The following is a 22,584-nucleotide window of genomic DNA, read 5'->3' as shown; positions in this document are numbered from 1 at the left end:
TTCTTCGGTCCACAGAAACCTATGTAATCACCATTTCTTATTCTGAATCTGTTTTATGTCCTCTTTTTCATTACTGTCTCTTTTGGCTTATAAATGTGTAGCCATTAGAGAAAATTTGAAAAACACAGAAAAGACCAAAGAAGTTGTCTTTTATCCTATCATCTACAGACTGTATGTTTGAAGTCAATATGGTGTCACTGGTATTTTGTATGCATTGGTAATACATTAAGATAAGAGCTACACATATGTTACTTTTATTTAGTGTACAATGCTAACATTCATTTTTATTAGATAACCTCTTTTATCATTTTACTGGCTTGAAAATATACAACTTAACATTTTTCTATATTTAACATCATAGGTACTTCCAATTATTAATCACTGCATTTAAAATCTGTTATGGAGATATTTTTGTTCGTGTCTGTAAATACAGTCATGTTTATTTTCAGATTAATAGATTTCCTAGAAAATATAATTTGGAGCAAAATATTTTGCAAATGTAAAATCTGTGTTTCTTCAGTAGCTAATCTTCTTTACCTCAGCAAGCAAATTCATAAACTTTTTCCATAATGATTTAACTACCAGCAAATAATATGTTTAAATTTGCTTTGTTAAGAAAATTATATAAACACAAATTATTGAACTACTTTTTTAAAACATCGTGATATTTATAGAGACAAATGTGTGAGTAGTGTGGAAGTTTTGTTTTGTAATCACATATATGACCCCTCCAAAACATATCATAGTTAGTTTTTCTGCACAAGTTGAGTATCCATTTCAGAAGCACCAATCAAATTGCCAATTTATTTAAAAGTAGGATGCTGTAAATTTAACTCTGTATTTGGGTTCACATGTGAGTTTGTGAAACTGAATAAATTTCCTTTAAAAGCTGTGAAGTTTGAAAATGCTGATGAAAAATAAATTAATCATTTATTTTTAAAAGACTTTTATGATTTTATTTAGTTTCCATGCTTTGGCTCACAGCCTTGGCATCTGGATGTAAATATTTATTATGCGAGAAAAACTGTCAAAAGTATTATTTGGAGTTTAACTAGGTAAGGGGATTTTTTTTCAAAGGATATTAGTCAAGGAAAAGAGACACAGTCTTATTTATGTTTATAAATGAGCAACTCATGGAAAATAATGTCCTATATCTCAATTTAGATTCTTCAGTCATACAACAAAACTCTGAAATGATATCTGTGGCCTTTTGTAGCATTGAAATCTCGTTCTTTTTATTGTTACATGGGGAATGCCTCCAGTCTGTATTCTGTGTGTAGTTTGTATTCTGTACATTCCCACATGTTTAACCTACCCTTTGTGGTTTGTCTCATTGTAAAGTTAACGGTGGCTGGTCTACTTGGACAGAATGGTCTGTGTGTAACAGCCGTTGTGGACGAGGATATCAGAAACGTACGAGAACCTGCACCAACCCAGCCCCACTCAATGGTGGAGCCTTCTGTGAGGGGCAGAGTGTGCAGAAATTAGCATGTACTACGTTGTGCCCAGGTAAATACACAGTCATCTCTTCCCAAATAATTTCCACCATTCTAAATGTGTGTACTAGAACCAGATGACAAAGACATAATCTTAACTTATGTGTGATAAACATTATTTAAATCCATTCTGCATTTACCTTGCTGAGAAGTCACACGTTCCTCCAAAAGAGTCTGTAACTTTATCACCTAACCATGCAAAATGCTTTAAGAGAACAAATAACCATGAATATAATCCTGTGTTTCTCAGTATAACTGCTAGAGGCAAGATTATACATTCTGTAATTCAAATGATTTTAACAACATTGAAAACCACATAACGTTAGAAATAATAACCCTTGATCTCCAGCAAAACATGAAAATTAATTGGAACGGAAGTTTAGAAAATATTTTATCCTGGAATAGTTGATACATAGTGTCAGTTTCTAGGCAGCGGCAAATAAAATATCTGGAATGAATTAAAAGAAAGGCTAAGGTTTGTGACACATGAGATAATGGATTTGGAAAATACAACATAGCCACCTCTTTATTATCTGAACCTCTTGGTCATCTGTCTTATAAATTATTTGCAGTGGCCCCTACGCCAAGATTGCATCCCTCGGCCACTTGGCATCATCTTATAGTCTTTCATATTTCTACCAGCTCTTGACTCCAGGTAAATCCCAGTTAATAGCTACCCAAATCCAAATCAAATTCCAAATATACTAAAATGCCTACTCTTATAATATCTTAACACCAGAAGTTAAGATAAAACTGTTTTGAAATAGTCCATAAATTCAGTATACTCAATGATTAGAAATTCTGTTATCAATTTTGGGTGTTTGAATACAGAGCCTTAGTTCTCTTTGCTTTTCCCAGCTTTTTACTGCTCATCCTTTAATAGAACATTTTTCACAAGTGGGCAGGGAGAAAAATGTAATCTACAGATTACATTTTCAAGTATTGATTCCAAGTACCAAAATGTGTCCCTGTTCTGAACCTTTGAAGGCTCTTATTTATCGAACATATTTTTACTCATAGGTAAGTGTAGAAATTCATCTGATATCATACGTTGTCCCTTATTTCACCTACATTCTGACTCGTAATTCAGAGTCCATTCAATTTGAGTTGAAAGAACAATGTGACTGCACACATGCATAACACACACACACACACACACACACACACACACACACCACATATAAACACACGCACATATGCTAGTGTTTTAAGTAATAGGCACATATTATTTCATTGCTCTGGGTAATTGGGAGTTGAAGTATAGACAACTGTATTATGGAAAAAGTAATGTGTTCCTTAATGTTGCACATATGCATATTCATATCCCAGTACACATTGTGTAGTATATTTACTCAGTAATAAGACAGAATTGACTAATACTGTAAGCTACTGAAATTTATATTGTTTTCCCAGTGTTGAGAATTGAGTAGTTTAAAGATTCAATAAATGATGTTTGGCATTGTTTGGCGTAGAATTCTAGGTAATCATAAACATTTATGTATTTAAGAGGAAGAAAATCTAGTACTTTTTAATCTTGTTTTAACATTTTAATCCTACTTCCTTAATATTCTTAGAAGGATTTGTTTTGAAGTGTGACAGTTTACTCTGTTTTTCAAATTGATATCAAGTTGTATGTCCTCAAAATAGAGATATCCCAGCTCATTGTTACTGAACTTTCTTACAAGTAGTCTACCAAAATCAGGATGAAATTGGGTCCTTTTTTGCCAAAATGAGGGATTTACTTAAATATTGTTTCAGCATCAACAGAAATTGTACACTATCAAATAATGGAATGAACTCATAAAATCAGCTACAAATAATATTATCTTTACAGAAAGGTGTGGCAAAGGTTTCAGCCAAATCAAGTGACCTGTATGACAAAAAGAAAATAAAAAGAGTATAGAAGTCAAAAGACGGGGGAGGGGAGGAGACAGAGAGAAGAGAATGAATGAGTTCCTTGATCACTACAATTCCTTTGCTTCCAACCTTCATACATTTTTGCTCTCATTGTTTACATGACACTATAAATGAGGGAATCTTTGATTAAAAAGGAAACCCTCTGATCTTCCATACAATATCCAAAAGCCTCACCTTTCATGAATCAAGAACGGGAAGTGTGTTTATATGCTTGTGTAGCTCTTGATGTGTCCCAGAAAATTTCCTGGACCCTTGACTAGAGAGGAAAAATGCACAGAACTTCCACAGGTAGAGCATAACTCATTCACCAGAGGCTTAACTGAGTGCCAGGCTTCTCACTGAGTTATCTTCTTCCATTCTTGTTTTGTTGGAATCGAGTTGTGCTTCTTTTACCCTTTAAGTAATTACTTGTTCTGACCTCATGCTGGCTTCCCTCATGGCAGTGGATGGCAGGTGGACATCATGGAGCAAATGGTCAACCTGTGGGACTGAATGCACCCATTGGCGCAGGAGAGAGTGTACAGCACCCGCTCCCAAGAATGGGGGCAAGGACTGCGATGGCCTGGTCCTGCAATCCAAGAACTGCACTGATGGGCTGTGCATGCAGGGTAAGTCAAACTGAAGAAATGCAGGTGCCAAGGGGCCTGAGGCCAAGCCATTGGGACATCTTGAAGGAATATTGTTAATTGAGGATACTGAACAAGAAAAATGTGATGATACAATTCTATCTCAGCTTTCTTTCATAATTGGGAAAAACTAATCTCTCAGGAACCAGAATAAATAGTAATTGTCTGGTTAACAAATGATGCACATTGTATTGCTCTCACACAAGAAAAAAAATGAACAACAAGAACGAAACAATTCAGTCGTTTCCATGAAGAGGCTGTCATTCTTTCCAACCCAGAAAACTGTTAACACAGTTGTATTACCTTGCATATAAGAGTTCCTTAAACTTACCGTAGAAGCAAAGGATGTTTTTCAATAAGTGAGATATTTATTTGTAATTCATATTTGGCACTGAGTCAACATACTTGAAATTTAAAATATACAGGGTTAATAAATATTTCTGCAGGTAGTTTGATAAATATATAATAAATATAAGAACATCTTCCTAACCTCTTGAAAGTGCTAGATTTGTGTTAGAAATTACATCATGGGTATAATTTAGCTTATTTGAAGAAAGAATTAATGATAAAACAATATTTAATGAGCATGGAAGTTGGCTCAGGTGATATAATATATGCAATGAGCGATATTACATTTCTCATACCCTATGCATGGAATTTTGTCAATGAAATATGACTTGCGTTTACTACTTGAAAACTCCTAACCATTTGTTGAAGAACTCTTAGATGTTCAGAAATTACCATCTCTACTCCTGACAATGAATTAAGTGCATAGAATTGTTCAAGCAAATGGATTAAACAATGTGCCATAGTGAATCTGAACTAATGGTAGCCAAATGTTGACATTTCTCATGCAAGTTGCATGTATAATGAGACATATTCACAGAGGACTATTGTGTTTGTCATTTAAGAACAAGTACTTTGTTTTCATCACACAATGCAACTTTGTTTACTCTTCAGAACCTATATACACAAGGACCTTTAAAAAGAAAACTTAAAGTACAAATATATAATAATATTGCTCACATTGAATGAAAATCCAGGCACCTCTCAATTGCATTGCCAAGCATTGCCATATTCCTAAGCTTCTGATGATTGGGGAGAGCTACCATGTATCTCACTGTTAATGCTTAAAATAAATGTGAAAATAAAGAGAAGACAGCTGTTTATTCATCATCTGTCTAGAGATATAGTTTTCATAACCAGGAACAAGTTTTATTTGAGGACCAAATGTAAAAACGTGAATATGCCATGTTTTTTATTGTTTCATATTCTTCTTTACTATGGAACAAATTGATTGATGTAATTGAGATAGTTTGGGATGTTTTTCTCTAGTACTTTCATCCTTTCTCAATATAAAAACAACATTGATTGATGCAGTATCACTGGTTTTTGTTCCTTGTATTTAAATTCTCAGCAGGATAGTTTCCAAGGAATATATTGCTACTTGCTGGGACACTCGACTTTCTACAAAATTCTTTGTAAACTGTGACATTTGTCAAACATAAGACATTCAAACTAAGAACTCATGACTATTAGTTCCTCAATATCTGTTCACCTCACACAACCATAATAAAAATTTTTCCTCATTATTGAATATTTGCCAACAATAATAGCTGGCAGTGAGTGTACTTAGATTTTAAAAGACAGTTTTGGACATAGGCGATGGTTTTGTTTGTTTATTTGTACATTTTCTTTCTTTTTAAAAAACATCAAGTTTCTTATTGGACAAATACATTTTTAAAGTTTGGATTGAAGTCGTTCAGGTAAAAAGCCATCTTTTCCTGCTGCTGTGATTTCTTATGCTAGTAGTTCCTACTAAGTCAATAAACTTTCTCACTGTCCTCCTAGATCTAGCAGAGAATTGTAGTCTATACCACTATTGATTTCCTGGGTGATAAAACCACAGCAGAGAAATAGCTTTGCTGTATAATTACAGTGTTTTACAGTTAGAGCTTCTAGTCTCTGTTTCCCACTAAGCTTGGAATTTCTGGAGAAGTATTGCTGCCAAAGTCTTACAAAGAAATAATATTACCTTGGCTTGGAAAACAAAAGCCTTCTTAACAACAAAACTACAAAGCTTGAAAGAGAGACAATGTTCATGATAAGAAAAAGGAATGGACTAGAACACACAGAGAGTAGCAATTGCCAATGAGGAATCTGCCATCTAATATGCCTTTGCTTTGGGATAATTCATATCTTGAATATGTCATTTAACAATATAATAATATTATCTAAAACAAAGCTGTCCTACTCAATATCAGACCAAGTATGAAATAAAATAATTATACTAAAAATTATATATAATCAATCCCATTATTAATGTTGATATATTGCTTGGTAAAAGAAGCTCAGAGTTCCTGATAGATTTAAGTAGGATTCAAGAGTTGCCTAGATACCATAGTAATTCATTATTTTTCAATCAGCTAAATTGGCATTTAAGGTCTGTGAAAGGTGAAATTAATAGAAAATGCTGTTGTCAAGATTTTTTCATTACTTTCCTCAAAACAACAAAATTATGACACATTTATTTCTTTACCACCTAACAATAATATGAGCACCTTTGCTTCAAAATATGTTGACAATTTAGATAAAATGTTACAGACTTGAATATCACTATATAGAGAGGAGTGGGGGAGAGAGAGGGGGAGAAGAAGGAGGAGGAGTGGAGGGGAGAGCAGGAGAAGGGAGTGGGGAGAGGAGAGGAGAGGGGAGGGGAGGGGAGAGGAAGAGGGAGAGGATCTACAAGTACCAGAAAGGTAAAGGGAGAGTTGGCTGTGTGGCAGACACCAGAATAGCCAGAGCCAAAGTGGGTATGATTTGGGTCTTAGAGTGTGTGAGAGTCCGGATTTGCATTGGGGTCAGAGGCTTAGTGAAAGAATTGGGCTGAGACTTTGAGCAAGAACTTACTAAAGCTGCAATTCATTCATTACTACCCACCATGAAAAACAAGTAGAATTTTTTTTTGCCAACTATCCCAAAGAAACCACAAGAAAATCATAGCAGGGAAAGGAAAAGGAGGTATTCGTTTAAGTAAAATCTGTACTAAAACCACAATGCTATACCCAGCTGTGGTATGGAGCTTCAGATACACTACAGAGAGTAAAAATGGAAAGACTTGTAATTAGCATCCTTGGAGCAGCTTCTGAGGAAGCACAGCAGAACGTAAACCACTAGGCAGGTCCCTTCTGCAACCCTAGTGCATGGGTCTATAACAAAAAATTTTTTTAAAAAAGTCCACTCTTGAAAATTGCATGAAAATTGCATTAAAATGTGTAACACACACACACATATACACCCAAGCACATCCGCATGATTTTGTGAATCAGTTATAAAAGTGTCTAATATTTTGAATAGGTAATTATGCTAAATGTTGGTGCATTTGTAGTAGAAATTTATGATTTACTAGTAAATATTAAGATCTTCATAATTATTTCCAGAAAAAAATTAAAAATTATAATATGCTTGAACCTACCAAATCTACTTGAATGAATAGATTTCAATTAATTAATATAAACACTACATATATATGTACATGTGAACTGAAGCTATAAATTTTTATTTGTTTATATTATTTTTATTGTAAAGCCCGTTTTTTGTTCTTTGACTATTTCATGTCTATACAAAATATCCTGATCTTATTCTTCCTCTAACTCCTCTCACCACCTCACTCTGAACTTTCTGTGTGTGTGTGTGTGTGTGTGTGTGTGTGTGTGTGTGTGTGTGTGTGTGTGTCTAAAACCATCAAGTCCAATTAGTGCTACTCATACATGTGTGTGGGAACATTCACTGTGATCAAAGTGGCAAAATCCAGTAGCCACAAAAGAAGAAAAGTATCTCTCACTTCCCCAGCAGCTATGAACTGCAAAGAACTCTTAAACCAGGAGTTGGGCCTCTGGATTCCCTTCTCTCTGGAACTGTGAACTGGTTTGAATGTGTGTCGGTCTTATTCAGGCAACACCGCAGCTGCTGTGAGCACACTGCACACTTCATGGTGCACCCCATACTCTGGCTCTTAGCTTGCTCTTTCTTGGAGGCCTGACAATTGAAACACATGTCTCACCAAGGCTGAGCGCTCACAGTCATAAAGACTTTTTTTTAAATGTTAAAAAATGGTTAAGAAATGTATAATCACAAGGTGGTGGATAATGTACACACATTTAATCCCAGCACTCAGGAGGCAGAGGCAAGCACATCTCTGAGTTGGAAGCAAACATGGTCTATAGAACTAGTTCCAGGACAGCCAAAGATGCACAAAGAAACCTTCTCTTGAAAATAAAATAGAAAAAGAGAAATAAAAGAAAAAATACATAATGATGCACACACTAAAATATTTCCATGATCCAAAGCCAGAAAAGCCAGATTGGGATTTATACATGCATTTTTTTCTATAACTATATGAAAGTAAGCTTAGGAAATTATTGTTGAAAATTATTCTGTCTCTGGGCTTATGATATTATAAGTAGTTTTTTTTCTTTTTCTTTATGACTCGTGTTCTGCATATTCATTGTACTTGTCATTCCATTATGCCTCTATTTATAAACAACATGTTCAAAATGAAATGTGGAGGGGAGGATAGTGTCCCAGCATGCTCTGACAGTGGGCCCTCTGAATTTGAGATATACGAATATTCCTGCTTTATCTTAAGCTCTTGGTCATGTTGATTCAAATTTGATCATTAATAACCGTATTTAATAAAATACAAGCAGAAAATCTAGTAGAAAACCCAAGCTGACAAGAGATACGAAAAGCCAGTAAATCAGGTATTTCAAAGGCATGGGAATTTGGAACTGAATTATGGTTTTCCATTATTTCCTAGTTGCCTGTCATACACATATCACCCAGAGCTTGCAACAAGCCTTATTCTTAGAATGTTTGCTGTATCAGATTCATTGTGCAATGCTGTGAAATGACATTTGTACAACAGAATCCAAATAGTGAAGATATTGCCAAAGTTTCTCTAAATTTAGGCAATCCACACATAACAGTTCCTTTTAAGAATTTACAGAGAGAAACAGAGAGGAACAGAGAGACAGAGACAGAGAGGACATAACTTTTTTCACCTAAAACAAAACAATCAGTTGCTACTTAAACACAACACATTATAATTAAAATTTTGAGGAATTAGTGTGAGTGTACTAAAATACATTGGCAATGGTACTTGAAGGCATCAGAGTCTCTAAATCACCTCCAAAGAAATTGGACATTTTGTAGCCACACTATTAGTTTTTTAAAGGAATGCAATCATTTCAAACACTGGATCATTTTGATACATTGACCAACATGGATTACGTCAAACAAACAAACAAAATAATAAAGACACAATTTTTACTACTGAAAGTAAAAAAAAAGCATGTGTCTTGTTCTGATATGAGAAAGAAATAAGCCACATAATAAATTTCCATGTTTTTTATGTAATAATGCCTATTCAGGAGACAGTGCTGTAGGGGATACTGTACTGATTGTCTACTAACATATTTTAGTTTCTTTGTTATCCTGAAAATTATATGACAGAAGTTACTGCCTGTGTTTAAAGTGTAACTTTGAAATAGGATTGCATGAGATGATCTGATAACAGAGCAAGAGAGAGAAACAAAGGACATACACACACACACACACACACACACACAGAGAGAGAGAGAGAGAGAGAGAGAGAGAGAGAGAGAGAGAACAAGAGAATAGCAAAGCCCCGAAAAAGTCTTTAAATAATGCTAAGCCAATAAATAAACTGATTTTATGATGAAATACATTGGGATTTTTAAAAGCAGGTAATGCTTTATAATAGTTTAATCCATGTTTCTTTTCCTTTGGAAACTTTGGAAAAGAGTTATTCAAAGACTAAATGGTTCATGAGTATGTACTGATGAGTTCAATTGGTACATTCCTGCAAACATTCCTGTGGATTTTAGCTTTCAATCACATAGAGTTCAAATGTGAACTTAGAATTACTTCTTACCAAAGAGAGTTTATGCTATAGAAGACCTTAGATGTTGCAATTTCCAAACGAGGACTGCCTGGAATTGTGTCTGCATCAGTAAGCCCCCTGACTCTGGGAAATGAAAATGGTATGCATTGTGCAAATTCGCCTGTCACGCAGCTCTTCCATTATTTCTCACCAGAGGAAGTAGCAGAACTCTCTGCGTATAAATTTCAGTGTGGACACACTGCATACCAGGGCTCCTGCAGCCCCAGGTTCTCACAACATGGGGAAATCATTTACCTATCAAATCATCATTCCCCTAGCTTCAGAATAATGTGATTAGTACTGCCTGCGGTGGGCACTTGCTAAGGTGCTAGTCACTATCTAGCAAAAGTCTTGTCAACACAGCAGTTTGGTAGGAAAGCGTAGCTGTGAGTGCTAGACTGTGAACACTTTTATCCGCAGTTAAAAGTTGATGCCGTAGCCGTGTTTTCTATAATTCTCCATGTGCACAGTGTCCCAGATGGCAAATAAATATTCTGTCCATGGACTTCCTGTCCAGCACAGTCCTCGGCAGTCTCCAGCATAATCAGTGCGGTCTGCCTTTCTCCTTTCTGGTAAAACCTTTTCCTGCTTTTGAAAGCAAGGATGTGGTCGGAAATGTGGGACCACAGAAAACTGCTGAACACCTTTGGAGCCCAAAGAGACAGTGTGAGAAGACAAAAAGCTTTCACCTCAAGGGACATCTCTGGCGGGGGAGGGGGGCTCAGGAAAGATGTCACTATTAGGTGGCCCCAACAAGCAGAGCAAAATCGGTTTAGGGCAAGGCTGTTAGATTGATTCTTTTCTTTTATCATGAAAGTTAACAGAGCGACTATTTAGTGTTAAGTCACCTTTTTCAAAATTCCACATTATTGTTTTTTTCTGTCTAAGGTCTTTGTATGATATTATGTATGAGTGTTACCCCTCCACTTAATAATGTTATATTCTTTTTTGAAAATTTTGATGGTTTTGGATTCTCCATCATAAATGCACTTGGGCAATTGATGCTTAAGCTGGATTGTGAACTGAGATGAATTTCAAGCATTTCTGCTGCATCCACTGTGAGACCTGAGATAAGTCCTTTGCCCTGAGGGGTTGTTATAGATCTGTTACCTGTTTTTAGAAGGTATGCTTGGTGACTGTTACAAACAAGGCGATGAACCATCTTGGTGTGGCCAGTGTCCTCCAAAAGATGGAGTAACAGATAGCCATGGCAATCTCAGATGGCTGGCATCATGATAAGAACATGTTCTTTCCTATTTTTGTTATAACGTCTTGAATTTTACATATTCATTTACCTGGGATTCTGTAAACCCCACCAATAATAAACCCTCAGAAGAGTGGGTAAGGATAATAAACGACCTTGTGTGCTTTTAACAAAGTTGACCTTTGACATCATTAGTGCTCCGATGGGTTTATAAAATAAGCTCAGACTTGGGAAGGGGAGAAAAAGAACCTGGGCATGTTGATTTTTGAGTCACTCTTGAGGTTTAGCAAGAATGTTTGCATTAGAAAACATGTGATCAAGATGTGAATATCCCACATGTTAGGTTGGTCTGCAAACACTTGGCAAACAGACCAGGCAGCCAGGTCAAGGAAAAGGGCAAGTCTACCTGGAACAGATTCTTCTAATGATCAGATCTTAAATGAAACCAGGTCTTAGGAAGTTTTTTAGTGAGTGTATGTCAAATAGATAAATAAAACAGAAACTAACTAAAAATTTGGTGGTTTGAAAACATTAGTTTGAGCCAGGTGTGGTGGCTCATGCCTAAACTCTCAGCTCACAGGAGTTTAAGGCAAGAAAATGAATGTGAGCTGAGGCTATCTATTAAGTTCCAGACCAGAATGCACCACACAGTAATAGCCCTATCACAAACAAAAAACAAATCAAAACAAAATCAAACAAAAGAACCCCAAACTTACAAAGAACACAGTTAACACACTTGTGAACTGATGAATTGTGATGTCTAACTGTTGAGTTCCGGTGTCACCATCATCTCCGAATAGGATTGGTCTTCTTTTCTAAAGGTCTTACAGCTTCCTCCAGTCTATTTATATGCACATTAAGAGCATACGAATAGCGTGATATAAGACAGCAATGAGTAAACCATGAAAGCACGCAAAATCCTTACAAAGCCATAGTGTCTCCATTCTCCCTTAGCTTGGTTCCAATTTTAAAGAGCTGTAATTACAACAGCGTCTATGTGCATGCTTCTCTTTTAGATATTTGCTAAGTCTAGGTCAGGAATTTTCAAATTTTAGAGGGCATAAAATTATCGTATATTTTTTTATAGTTAAAGGAATTTGTTTTAATTTTAATTCTATTCTGTTTTCACCTAATGATACCCTGTTAGACTGTAGCTTAAATTGTTCCCGACTGTACCTCTCAATGTCAGACATGGCTAAATGGAGTCAAAAATTACTTGAGTTCAATTTAATTAATACTCAAAAGTTAGGAAAATAACCTCATAGATGGGTCTTTTGACTATCACTAGTAATTATTCTATTATGCAAAGTAAAAAACTGAAACATTGACTAGAAACTACTGACCCACCTGAGGCCCACAGATAAATGTAGGCGCCACTATACAAACTGAATCTTTCTCATTTTTACTCCCGTTACTATATCAGCCCTTTTGCCTGCTCTTACTGCTTTATCATTTTATTTGTTCTTTTTTTGGAGGGAGGGCTGGGAGTATACTGCATAGGCCTGATAACCTGGGTGCTGATCCTCAATACCCACACAGTAGCACATGCCTGTGGTCCCAGAGCTGGGGAAATGGAGACTGGTCTGGGTATCTGAATCAATAACTCCAGGGTGTGAGTAGAATGTTACTACCCATATTAAGAGTGAGTCTCCCGAGCTAAATTTCCTTTATCTAAAGTATCCGTCCCAGATATACCCAGAGGTTTGTTTCCATGGTGACTCTAAATCCTGTCAAGTTGGCAATCAAAATTATCCATTATAATAATTTTGGTATGAAAATATTAATTACAAAATAAAAGTAGTTAACATTAAATGACTTTAATCATAAAGCTAAGATAATTTTTCTATCAGCTTATATTCATACTTCACTGAAAGCAAACCTTATTTTTAAAAAAAAAACAAGAAAAATAAAAATATAGTTGCTACATTTAGGGAAAGTGGAGAATCTGGCACTATTCTCGATAATGCCCAAATGAAACACCATACAAAACGGGCTACATTCAGGCATGTGACCATACAGATACCAAACACTGGCCATGATCAAAAAGATATGTTGTTATTAAGATATGAAACCAAGGAAATGTCTCTTTCCATTTTAAGGTAGTTGGACATAGACTTTGATTTTTAAACAGTTGGACATCAGTTGGAAAATATAGGTAGTCCCATCCCTAGACTAATAGATGACCTTGAGTAAAATAGGAGTCACTTCTTTCTGGTCTCACTTTTCGGCCAGCAACCAGAAAATGGGTAGAGTGACAGCAGCAGTCCAAGTCTAGAGTCAACACAAATGGGAATGGGACACCCTGGGGTTAGACAAGGCAAAACTTGAATAGCAACATGATTGACAAGAATGTCTGAAATCAAATTTCCTTTGGTTGAATCTAAACTGGGATACTATTGGAATTATTCTTTCTAGCCTTTGACACATAGTCTCATTGACTGGGAGAGCTTAGACAACGTGATCTCTTGAAATGATGTTATAAGCAACCACAATATGCTTTTAAAGTCAAAGGGGCATTGCACTAACCGCTCAAGAGAGCTGCTCTTGTTTTTAAGTTGTTTGAAGTTCTTAGAAAGCTTTTCTCCATGATGAGGGCCAATAAGATGGCCCAGCAGCTGACAATCTGACTCCAACACCCAGATCATGTGGTAGGAGAAAAGAACTGTCTCCTGAAAGCTACACTGTGACCTCCATACATGTCCTGTGGCACCTCAGCAACAACTCTTACACACACGCACACACACACACACACACACACACACACACACACACACATATATACGCATATAGTATTAATATTTTTTTCTTCATAATGAAACCTCCATTCTCTAGTGCTCCACGTTAGGAAAACTTCATCTTTGAAAAGTAAAATTTCTTTAAGTATTCAAAGTTCTATTTTTTTTTAAGATATTGAAGGGTAAATGTAGCTCCTTTTTAGCCTTTGCTGGAATTGGCTCCATCTGGCCCAGATGCTAAGGCTACTGCATCCTGCCCTGGAATCCTGCCTAGGACAGAGAAAATACCAATCTGAGTGTTGTGACTTACGTGTTGAGTTTATGGAGTGCATTTTATTCCCATGAATGTTCATCTAATTTCAGGGCATGTAGTGTCCTTGGACCTCAGTGAAAAAAGGACAAAAGAAGCCCCCAAACATTGTGAGAATCCAAAGAATAAAAGCCAGTGCCTCTGCCCCCTTTCAAATTCCTCGCTGAGAAATGGACACTCCCATTTGAGAAATCAGGCCAGCATCAATTTTCACTCTGCTTCTGGAAACTTGCTCCTAAAGCATGTCACTGTATGGTTGCCAGAAACCAAAAAGGCCAAGCACAAACCCCTTTCAACGTAGACAGTAAAGAATATATAGTACTTAAAAGAGGACATTATCCATGGCTTCTCAGAGAAATTGGGCTCCTTGGCTCTGCAGTAAACAGGGAGCTGAAATTCAGGCAAGTTCTCTGAGGTCACTCATTAACTAGGTCACACTCATGGTACAAAACAATGTTCCTTTAGAACCCAGCACATCAGTGTAGTTTAACACTGTGCTTCATAATATATTGTTGTAACTGTTTGTCAGTTATTGATCAATTATAAGCGTTTTGTAAAACAAATTTCTCCCTTCTACAGCTATGGAAACCAGGATCTATAATATCCTATGTGGATCAGAAAACCGAAACTTGAGGGAAGATATCATTTGTCCAGCTTCTCACCATTTAAGAAATGGTAGAGCTGGACAAACAGAAGTCTGCCAGGCTGACGAATTCAAAACCAGGAACTCAAGTTGACTACCTTGTCCAGCAAGCATCCCTGGTGTTCTTTCATTTGTCTTCACTTTAAATATCAGAGAAGTTAAGTGGAATCCCTATGATATGAACTAGGTTCACAAGCGACAAAACAATCACTTGGTGCTGTGTTGTGCCGGACTTGTTATTTTTCATTATTGCTAGGACGACACTCAGCAGGGCCCCTTCATTAACTGAAAAAATGTTCTCTGTTGCTTCAGGGATGAGGCAGATGGAAAAGCATAAGAACAAGTTCTAGAAAAGGCTCCTCTGTTCTCCCATTTACAGGGTGAAGCAGTCATTCCAGCCTCCTAAGTGGCACTTTTCCTTAGGTAGCAGCAAAGTGTTTAGAAGGGATGGAAGTGGTTTCAGAGTTGCCTTCAACAACTCTTTGTCACTGTTTCCATAACACAGTAAATTGGGACTTTGAGCATACCTAATATTGGTCTGATTTTGGTTTTTCATGTAGGAAACTGTCAGTTTGCCTGGATTGATCCTAATTAGCTGTGAGAAATAACTAATAGTGAGTGAGACATTTAGTTTTTTACTACTTTGTTTTTCCAAAAGCAAATTCAAATAGTAAAAGCTATCTCCCAGCTGGGTGTTAAACTGAAATACTGTGGCTTTGCTCCTTCTGCAGTTCGTTTTTCGTAGAGAACCCTAAGTGACTTGTTTCATGTTTCAAACGCATAGTTTTCATTTCTTTTGTAATAACATTAAAACTTCTTTGTGGACCAGCCATCCTATATGATCTGCTGCTGTATATATCTATAATCAGACCACATTTTCTTTCTATATTATGAATAGTGATGATGATGATGATGATGATGATGATGATGACAATGAAGATAATAATGTTTTGAGACAGGTCTTAGGGAACCCAGGCTGATCTTGAATTTTTTATGTAGCTGATAACTTTGAACTTCTGATCTCCCTGCTTCTACTGCCCGAGAACAGAGGTTACTAGTAGACATCGCTACTCCTGATGCTGTGTACATGTTCAGTGCTGGGGCTCAAACTCAGGGACATGCATGTCATAGCCAAGCCTTTGATGACTGTATGCCTAATTTTTAATTCACACTTTCAATATTTAAAATAATCTTGTTTATGGTGTCATTTGCTTCTTATATGCCAGAAGGAAAACTCTGGGAAGTAGGAAAGTCTCTCACACCATTGAATTAGAACTCAGAATATTGTAGAATTCAAGAGTAGCCACTGAATGAATGGTTGAGTGAATGAATGAATGAGTGAATTCTTAATCCTTTGCCTAGAGTTAAATATAAGTCTCATAATCAATGCATACGATGGCAATTTAGTATTGAATGGTCTAGATCTAAATCAATACAAGATATTAGAAAATAAAGTAAGAACTATTAATTTCAATTAGTCTTTGTTTTGTCTGCCAAGAACAAGAATCTAAGGGAAGTGGGAATATAAGCCTTCAGGGACAACCAGGACCTGCTTTGTGGAGGATATACTTCAGAGCATGTCATTTGTCTCTGGGTTGAAGCTTTCCTTTCATGAGTTTTGGGCTTCCTGCATACCCAAGCAGGACCCTATAAGTGTTTACCAATATTTTCCAGGTCACCATCAGAACATTTCCAAGTTTGTTTTACACTCATGTCCTTGTCTTGAAGCATGTAAAAAAATAAGTTTCTTAGCATTTCTCTGTGCAGCATCCTTAATTCCAAAAGAAGGGCTTCATCCTCGGCTCTGCATCCATAGCAATAAACCAGGTTTGCCCTGAGTCCTTGGGTTTCTAAAGTCTCCATTTGTCCCAGTTGTCCTTTTATTGAGTTCACAGACTACACATGGAAAACAGCTATTACCAGACAGAGATGTTTAAAAATGAAAACCAAGCTAATACATGGACTCCGACAACTGGAATAAGGAATATAATATTTATAAAACCAAGTAGGAGGTTGCAATCATTGCTCTAAAAGAAAGCATTAAATATTAATTCAGAGCAAACCTATCTGTGCTCTGGCAAGCCTCACTTTCATTAAAGTAGCATTGTGTGTTTCCCCGGAATTAAATCCCAAATAGGTAAATAGCTGATGAGAAGTGAGCGCTCCGCTGGCTGCAGGAGAGCTACCTGCAGTCTGATTTAGAGTTGCCCTTACCATTCAAACCTTCCAGACCTTCACTTTGAACTAATTAATTGTGATTCTTCTGGTTCCTCTCTAGCTTTTTGCCCTTGAGTATTACTAGAAATGTTTAATTCACATGCTCATGTTCATCTTCATTTGATTAATCCAAATGGCGCTACGTTATTTGATTAATTCACACGCTGCAGAATATTAAATCTTAGGAAACACTGGGTGCCAGTTATAAGTTGGACTTACAGTTCTTTCCACAGCTTTCTCGTTGAGAACCTTTATGTCCTCATTTTTCCCGTTTTGTGCCTATTTCCCTCCACTTTGCATTGACATTTTTAGTGTTACTTTGCTATTCTCATTGGTTCCCTATGCAGAATGCATTCAAAAGAAAAAGGGGTCCTTACCATGCTACTTCTGCATTTTTAGTGGGGCGAGGTAACTAGTTGTTATCTGGCCAATGTAAAACATCCCTCCTAAGACCTAATAAATTTATTATCTCTTAGTCCAATTGATTTTCAAATGATTTCAAATAAAAACACCCAGTTGTCCTTGTATTGACACTCTATACAGTACCCAGACAGTCTCGATTGGATTCCTATTAAATGAAAGGGACAAGCAATGACCAAGAATCTAAAAAGTGAACCTAAGATGTTGGCGAGGTGAGCGCTGCTGAGCGCTGCTCGGCTAGGTAAATGGGTATTTAGCCTCTGACCAGTGACGACAGACCTGCTTTAGTTCTGTGAGACCAAAAGCAAGCTGTTATGATTAAATGAAAAAGAAAAAGAAAACTGTTCAGACTCTTCTGGGCATGTCCTGGGAATTAAGGCATATGGCAGGGATAAGGAAAAAAAGATTTTCCTTATGCTAATGACCCTCGATGTCTGAAATAAATTAGATCCATTAGAGTTTATGCTCAATAAAAGAAAGACTTTAAGCACTCCAAACTTAGTGAGTCAAGATCAGTTTTTACTCTGAAATTCAATCTGTCTACTTATTGATTCTTAGTGAGGCTCCAGAGCAAACAGGGGGCACAAAATCATAATTCCATACTCTGCCAGAATTTTAAAGGACCACAGGTTTCTTTTCCTTTTTTCTTTAATTAAACTATTTTTTTCATGCTTCCTATTTTGTTTTCCTTCATTAATTTGATTTTGTTTCCATTTCTGTTTCATCGTTTGTATGTTTTTTGTTTCTTTTCAAGGATTCATTTACCCCATTTCAACTGAACACAGAACCCAGAATGAATATGGATTTTCTTGTAAGTTTGATGTTTGGGTTTTATGCTGGGAAATAGTCCTCTAACATTATTGCCCCTGTTCAAGTTTGCCTTGCGTTGGCTCGCAGATGTGCACACAGGAAATAGGAGCCTAATGTATTCTAACATGAAAAGCAAATTAGATTTTCAATGCTGAAGAGAAGAAAGGGTCATTTCAAGTCGCTGCCAGCTTTCAAAGCTATCAGTCTACCATTGGCAGCGCGAGTCCCCATCACTGAGAAAACACATCGTGAAATTGGCTGGCATACATAAAGGGCAGAGTTCAAATACTAAAAAGGAAAGGTTGACGAAATGCAGATCTGTTGTGCCATAAATCATGAATAAGTAAAGTCAAGCATTAAGGATTAGATATACTATTCTGGTCCGAGTCAAAATTTCTTCCTCAGGGTCGCCAATAAAACCCCACGGCAAAGTAGAGTCAGCATTTTGAAAGCAGTGTTCACAGAATGAAGATGATCGGGGTGCTGGAGGGGTGCTGCTGATACTGGCTTGATTGAGGGGAAAGTTGAAATACTGGGAAGGGTGATGGTTTGGTTTTGAAAGGGGGCCCTTTCCAACAGTAGATTCATATAAACTGCCGGTGTAATTAAAGACACTGGGGCACAAGCATTGAGTAATTGCTGGGAGCCCCTGGCAGATTAAAATGATGAGTTATTTCCACACATAAACCTTGTAGCTCTGTGTCTTCGGAGAGTGAAATGGTTTCCCAAATTTTAGAACACAAAACATAGAGATTTGAAAGTCCTCTCCAGCTCACAATCAGATGTACATGTATATAAATTGGCCAGGAAGTTTTTGGTGGTTTTTGACTACCTACAGCATCAACAAATGACCTCTTTTACAATGAGGAGACCGCAGGTTTGTTTGGTTTGCTGGATATTTCTCCTGGGTCTAAAACAAAGACTTAACAGTGTCAAATTGATTAAATAAAACTTTCATTTATTTTTATGTTTTGTTTTTGTAATCAGGTTCTGTTACCTCCTCCAGTTCTAGCCAAGCATGTTTCATGCTACCAAAACACCAGACAGCACCTATAAGAATTCTCTCTTTTGCTTTACCTAGAAACAGTCCCCTGAGGACGGCACCTTGTGTTGGTCACGTGCTTACCTGCCTCTGGCAGTAGCCTGACCTGCCAGATCATTGACCAAGACCTTTTACTCTTCAACATCTCACAGAGTTATAGTTTATTCCAGTAATGAGAAGCTTACATGGGAAGCTCTGACATGGGCCCAAGAGAAGCTCAGGGTCCTGGGAGATAATACTGAGTCTGCATCATAAATTAGAACTCACGTTAGCTTCTGCCCCAGATCTGGGCTTCTGAAAACACATGTTCCTAACCCACCATGTTCTCTCCTCACACTTGCTTGGATGTATTGCCCAGTTCCAAAATTCCCATCCATTCTTGCGCTAATTTAAGCAGAAGAGAGAAGAGCATATAGGAAGTAATTTTATGACTGGTGTCAAGTTAGAAAAACATCTTGGTTCAATCCACATAAGATTAAAATCATACCAGATGTATCTGACAGTGTTTATTGGTTGTTTTGTTTTGTTGGTTTTTTTTAAAAAAAAAACTGTAAGTGAATTCAAAATTCCTCCTAAACTTTTTCACCTGAAAGGAGTAATAAACATTTTATTTCCTGTAGTTTGGGATAGCTTGGGATCCAGCTTCTTTAAATGCCTACCAATAAATAGTCTGTTATGCTGCCCAATTACAAGACAGATTAGTGGGTGGATTGACGTAGCGTGAGAAGGAAAAAGAAATCAGTGATAATTTCCCACTGAAAAACCATAGCCATTTTATATAGCTTTTGAAATAGACTTGAAATTAACCCATAAAAAAATGGCAATAAATGTCTGAAAAAATTACTGCAATACATATGTGTTCTGTGGGAAGTCTCTCGAAGCAGTTGGTCGGATGTTTCATTCTCTCTTTCCAGCTGCTCCTGACTCAGATGATGTGGCGCTGTACGTCGGGATTGTGATAGCTGTCACCGTTTGTCTGGCGATCACTGTTGTGGTGGCCCTGTTCGTCTACCGGAAGAACCACCGTGACTTTGAGTCTGACATCATTGATTCCTCAGCACTCAATGGCGGCTTTCAGCCTGTGAACATCAAGGCTGCCAGACAAGGTCAGTGAGTTTTCCGCCCTCTGAGTTATGCCCAGGGGGAGCAGAGTGACCGCGTAGCTTCAAATTCGGTTGCATCTCCGTCATCCAGTCGAGCTAGAGCATAAGTTGAGTAAAGGCGGAGATTTTGGTTGGCTTTGCTCATTATAGGAATGAAAACATTGATACAGCAAATCAGAGTTGATGAGACACACAGATCATTTCTGGTTTGTTTGTCTGATACGTACCTCTATCCTGCTTCTTAACTTGTATTTGAAAGAACTATTACACTGATTCATTGATTTTTTTTCTAGTGTCTTTTCCCTTTCTTATAATGCATTTAATACAGTGGTGTACATGTGAATCCAAAGTTAGCATAGGTAAGCAAAACCATTACCTGATAGTGACTGAGTAGCGCTTATTGTTCTTTCTAAACTGTTGAAATGGCCAAATGCCCTAAGTGTCATCATTAAACCTCAAGGAAGCATATCAGAGAAGCAAGGTTACCCATGAATGGACAATGACAAGATGGATACTGACGCTGTACTTGTCCTGTTTCCCAGCACCTTTGATGTCTCTTTCTGCACTGTTAGCAGAGCAGCTTTGCTTTGGCTTAAAGGTGTGAAGTGGTTTCTCACTAATCTAGCTTGGTTCGAACAGAGAAAGCAAATGGAATAATTCTTTGCTCTTTCTGACTCAGATCTCCTGGCAGTGCCCCCGGACCTCACGTCAGCTGCAGCCATGTACAGGGGACCTGTCTATGCTCTGCACGATGTCTCAGACAAAATCCCAATGACCAATTCTCCAATTCTCGACCCACTGCCCAACTTGAAAATCAAAGTATATAACACCTCGGGTGCCGTCACTCCTCAGGATGACCTCTCTGAGTTCACCTCCAAGCTGTCGCCCCAGATGACCCAATCCTTGCTAGAGAACGAGGCTCTTAACCTGAAGAATCAGAGTCTTGCGAGACAGACTGACCCATCCTGCACAGCGTTTGGTACCTTCAACTCACTTGGGGGTCACCTCATCATTCCTAACTCAGGTAATTCTTTACGTTTTTAATGACAAAGATGCAGCTTGAAATTCTACCTCTGTGTGTTTTTACTGAACCTGAAATGTTGTATGTAGTCTAAGTCAAATTTCCATTTAGTAGATCTCAAGTATTACTTCATGCAAAATCTACAAAACCATGTATCTTCATCCAAGCAATTCTAAATTCCATTCCTCTTGAAAGAACTTTTTGCTGAGGTGTAGTTCAGAACTGGCACCTACCACCTTGAAGGTATAACCAACCCAGGAACCCTCACTGGAGTCCCTATAGTTCAAAACATGCTATTAGAATGCAAAGAGTTGGTTTGGGCCAATTTTCTCAAGGAAACTATATTTCAGAAAATTACGTTCTAAATGATTGGAAATATTGCATAATAACACAAAATCTTTGTAGTAATTATTCAGAGCATCATTCAATCAGAAAATATCTGTAAGGTATTGATTTCAGTCTTTGATATATTGTTGACAATCTCAGGTTCAACCAGTGTACTTTTGTAGTTTTATTTATTTCAAATGTATTAAATAGTTTAGCAATGTCTAAAGAATACAAAACACAATCATCTTCCACAGAGCACTCAAGTCAGTGGCTGCCAGTGTTGAAACTGGTAATACTGATGGACTTCCACTACAGGATGTTAGACAGCAAATGACTACTTTAAAAGCACAGCTTAACTTTTTTTGACAAGTTTGTGAATATGTTCAATAAAATAACACAAATAACACTGACTTATTGTATTAATATCATAAAATTGTATAATATATTACATGTATATTATAAATGTATATGGTATGTTGTATATATGATACATGTGATATATCTTTTATTCTATTTATATATGTGTTATATATACTTATTGCTAATAAATAGATACATGGGATATATAATACATATAATATTATTACATTTATACATATATATGAGCAAGTGCAAAACCACGGGACTCTATAACCTGAATGTGAAGTTATCTTTGGTTTTTCCTTTTCATTTCCTACTTCAGTGCCTTGATAGCCTTTTACCCTATCCCGTTAAATAGGTCTTGTAATAAAGTTACAATTATTTGACA

At 37.0% G+C, this 22,584-nt stretch overlaps 1 protein-coding gene across 2 annotated transcripts in view; it reads left to right on the top strand.

Annotated features, from left to right (window-relative positions):
- Unc5c (unc-5 netrin receptor C) overlaps positions 1-22,584 on the top strand; it is a 339,268-nt gene that overhangs the window by 271,955 nt on the left and 44,729 nt on the right. The window contains exons 6-10 of one of the 2 annotated variants that reach the window (XM_048456914.3): positions 1,342-1,509; positions 3,857-4,021; positions 18,288-18,344; positions 20,300-20,491; positions 21,168-21,512. In XM_048456914.3, coding sequence (XP_048312871.1) covers positions 1,342-1,509; positions 3,857-4,021; positions 18,288-18,344; positions 20,300-20,491; positions 21,168-21,512 — 927 coding nt within the window. The remainder of the gene's footprint in view (positions 1-1,341; positions 1,510-3,856; positions 4,022-18,287; positions 18,345-20,299; positions 20,492-21,167; positions 21,513-22,584) is intronic. The other variant, XM_048456915.3, reaches the window with a different exon arrangement.

Source organism: Myodes glareolus, chromosome 17, assembly GCF_982192425.1.
Source record: "Myodes glareolus chromosome 17, mMyoGla1.1, whole genome shotgun sequence".
NCBI classification, from domain to species: Eukaryota; Metazoa; Chordata; class Mammalia; order Rodentia; family Cricetidae; genus Myodes; species Myodes glareolus.
The sequence above is the reverse complement of the archived record's forward strand: the minus strand, read 5'-3'. Positions and strand labels throughout refer to the sequence as shown.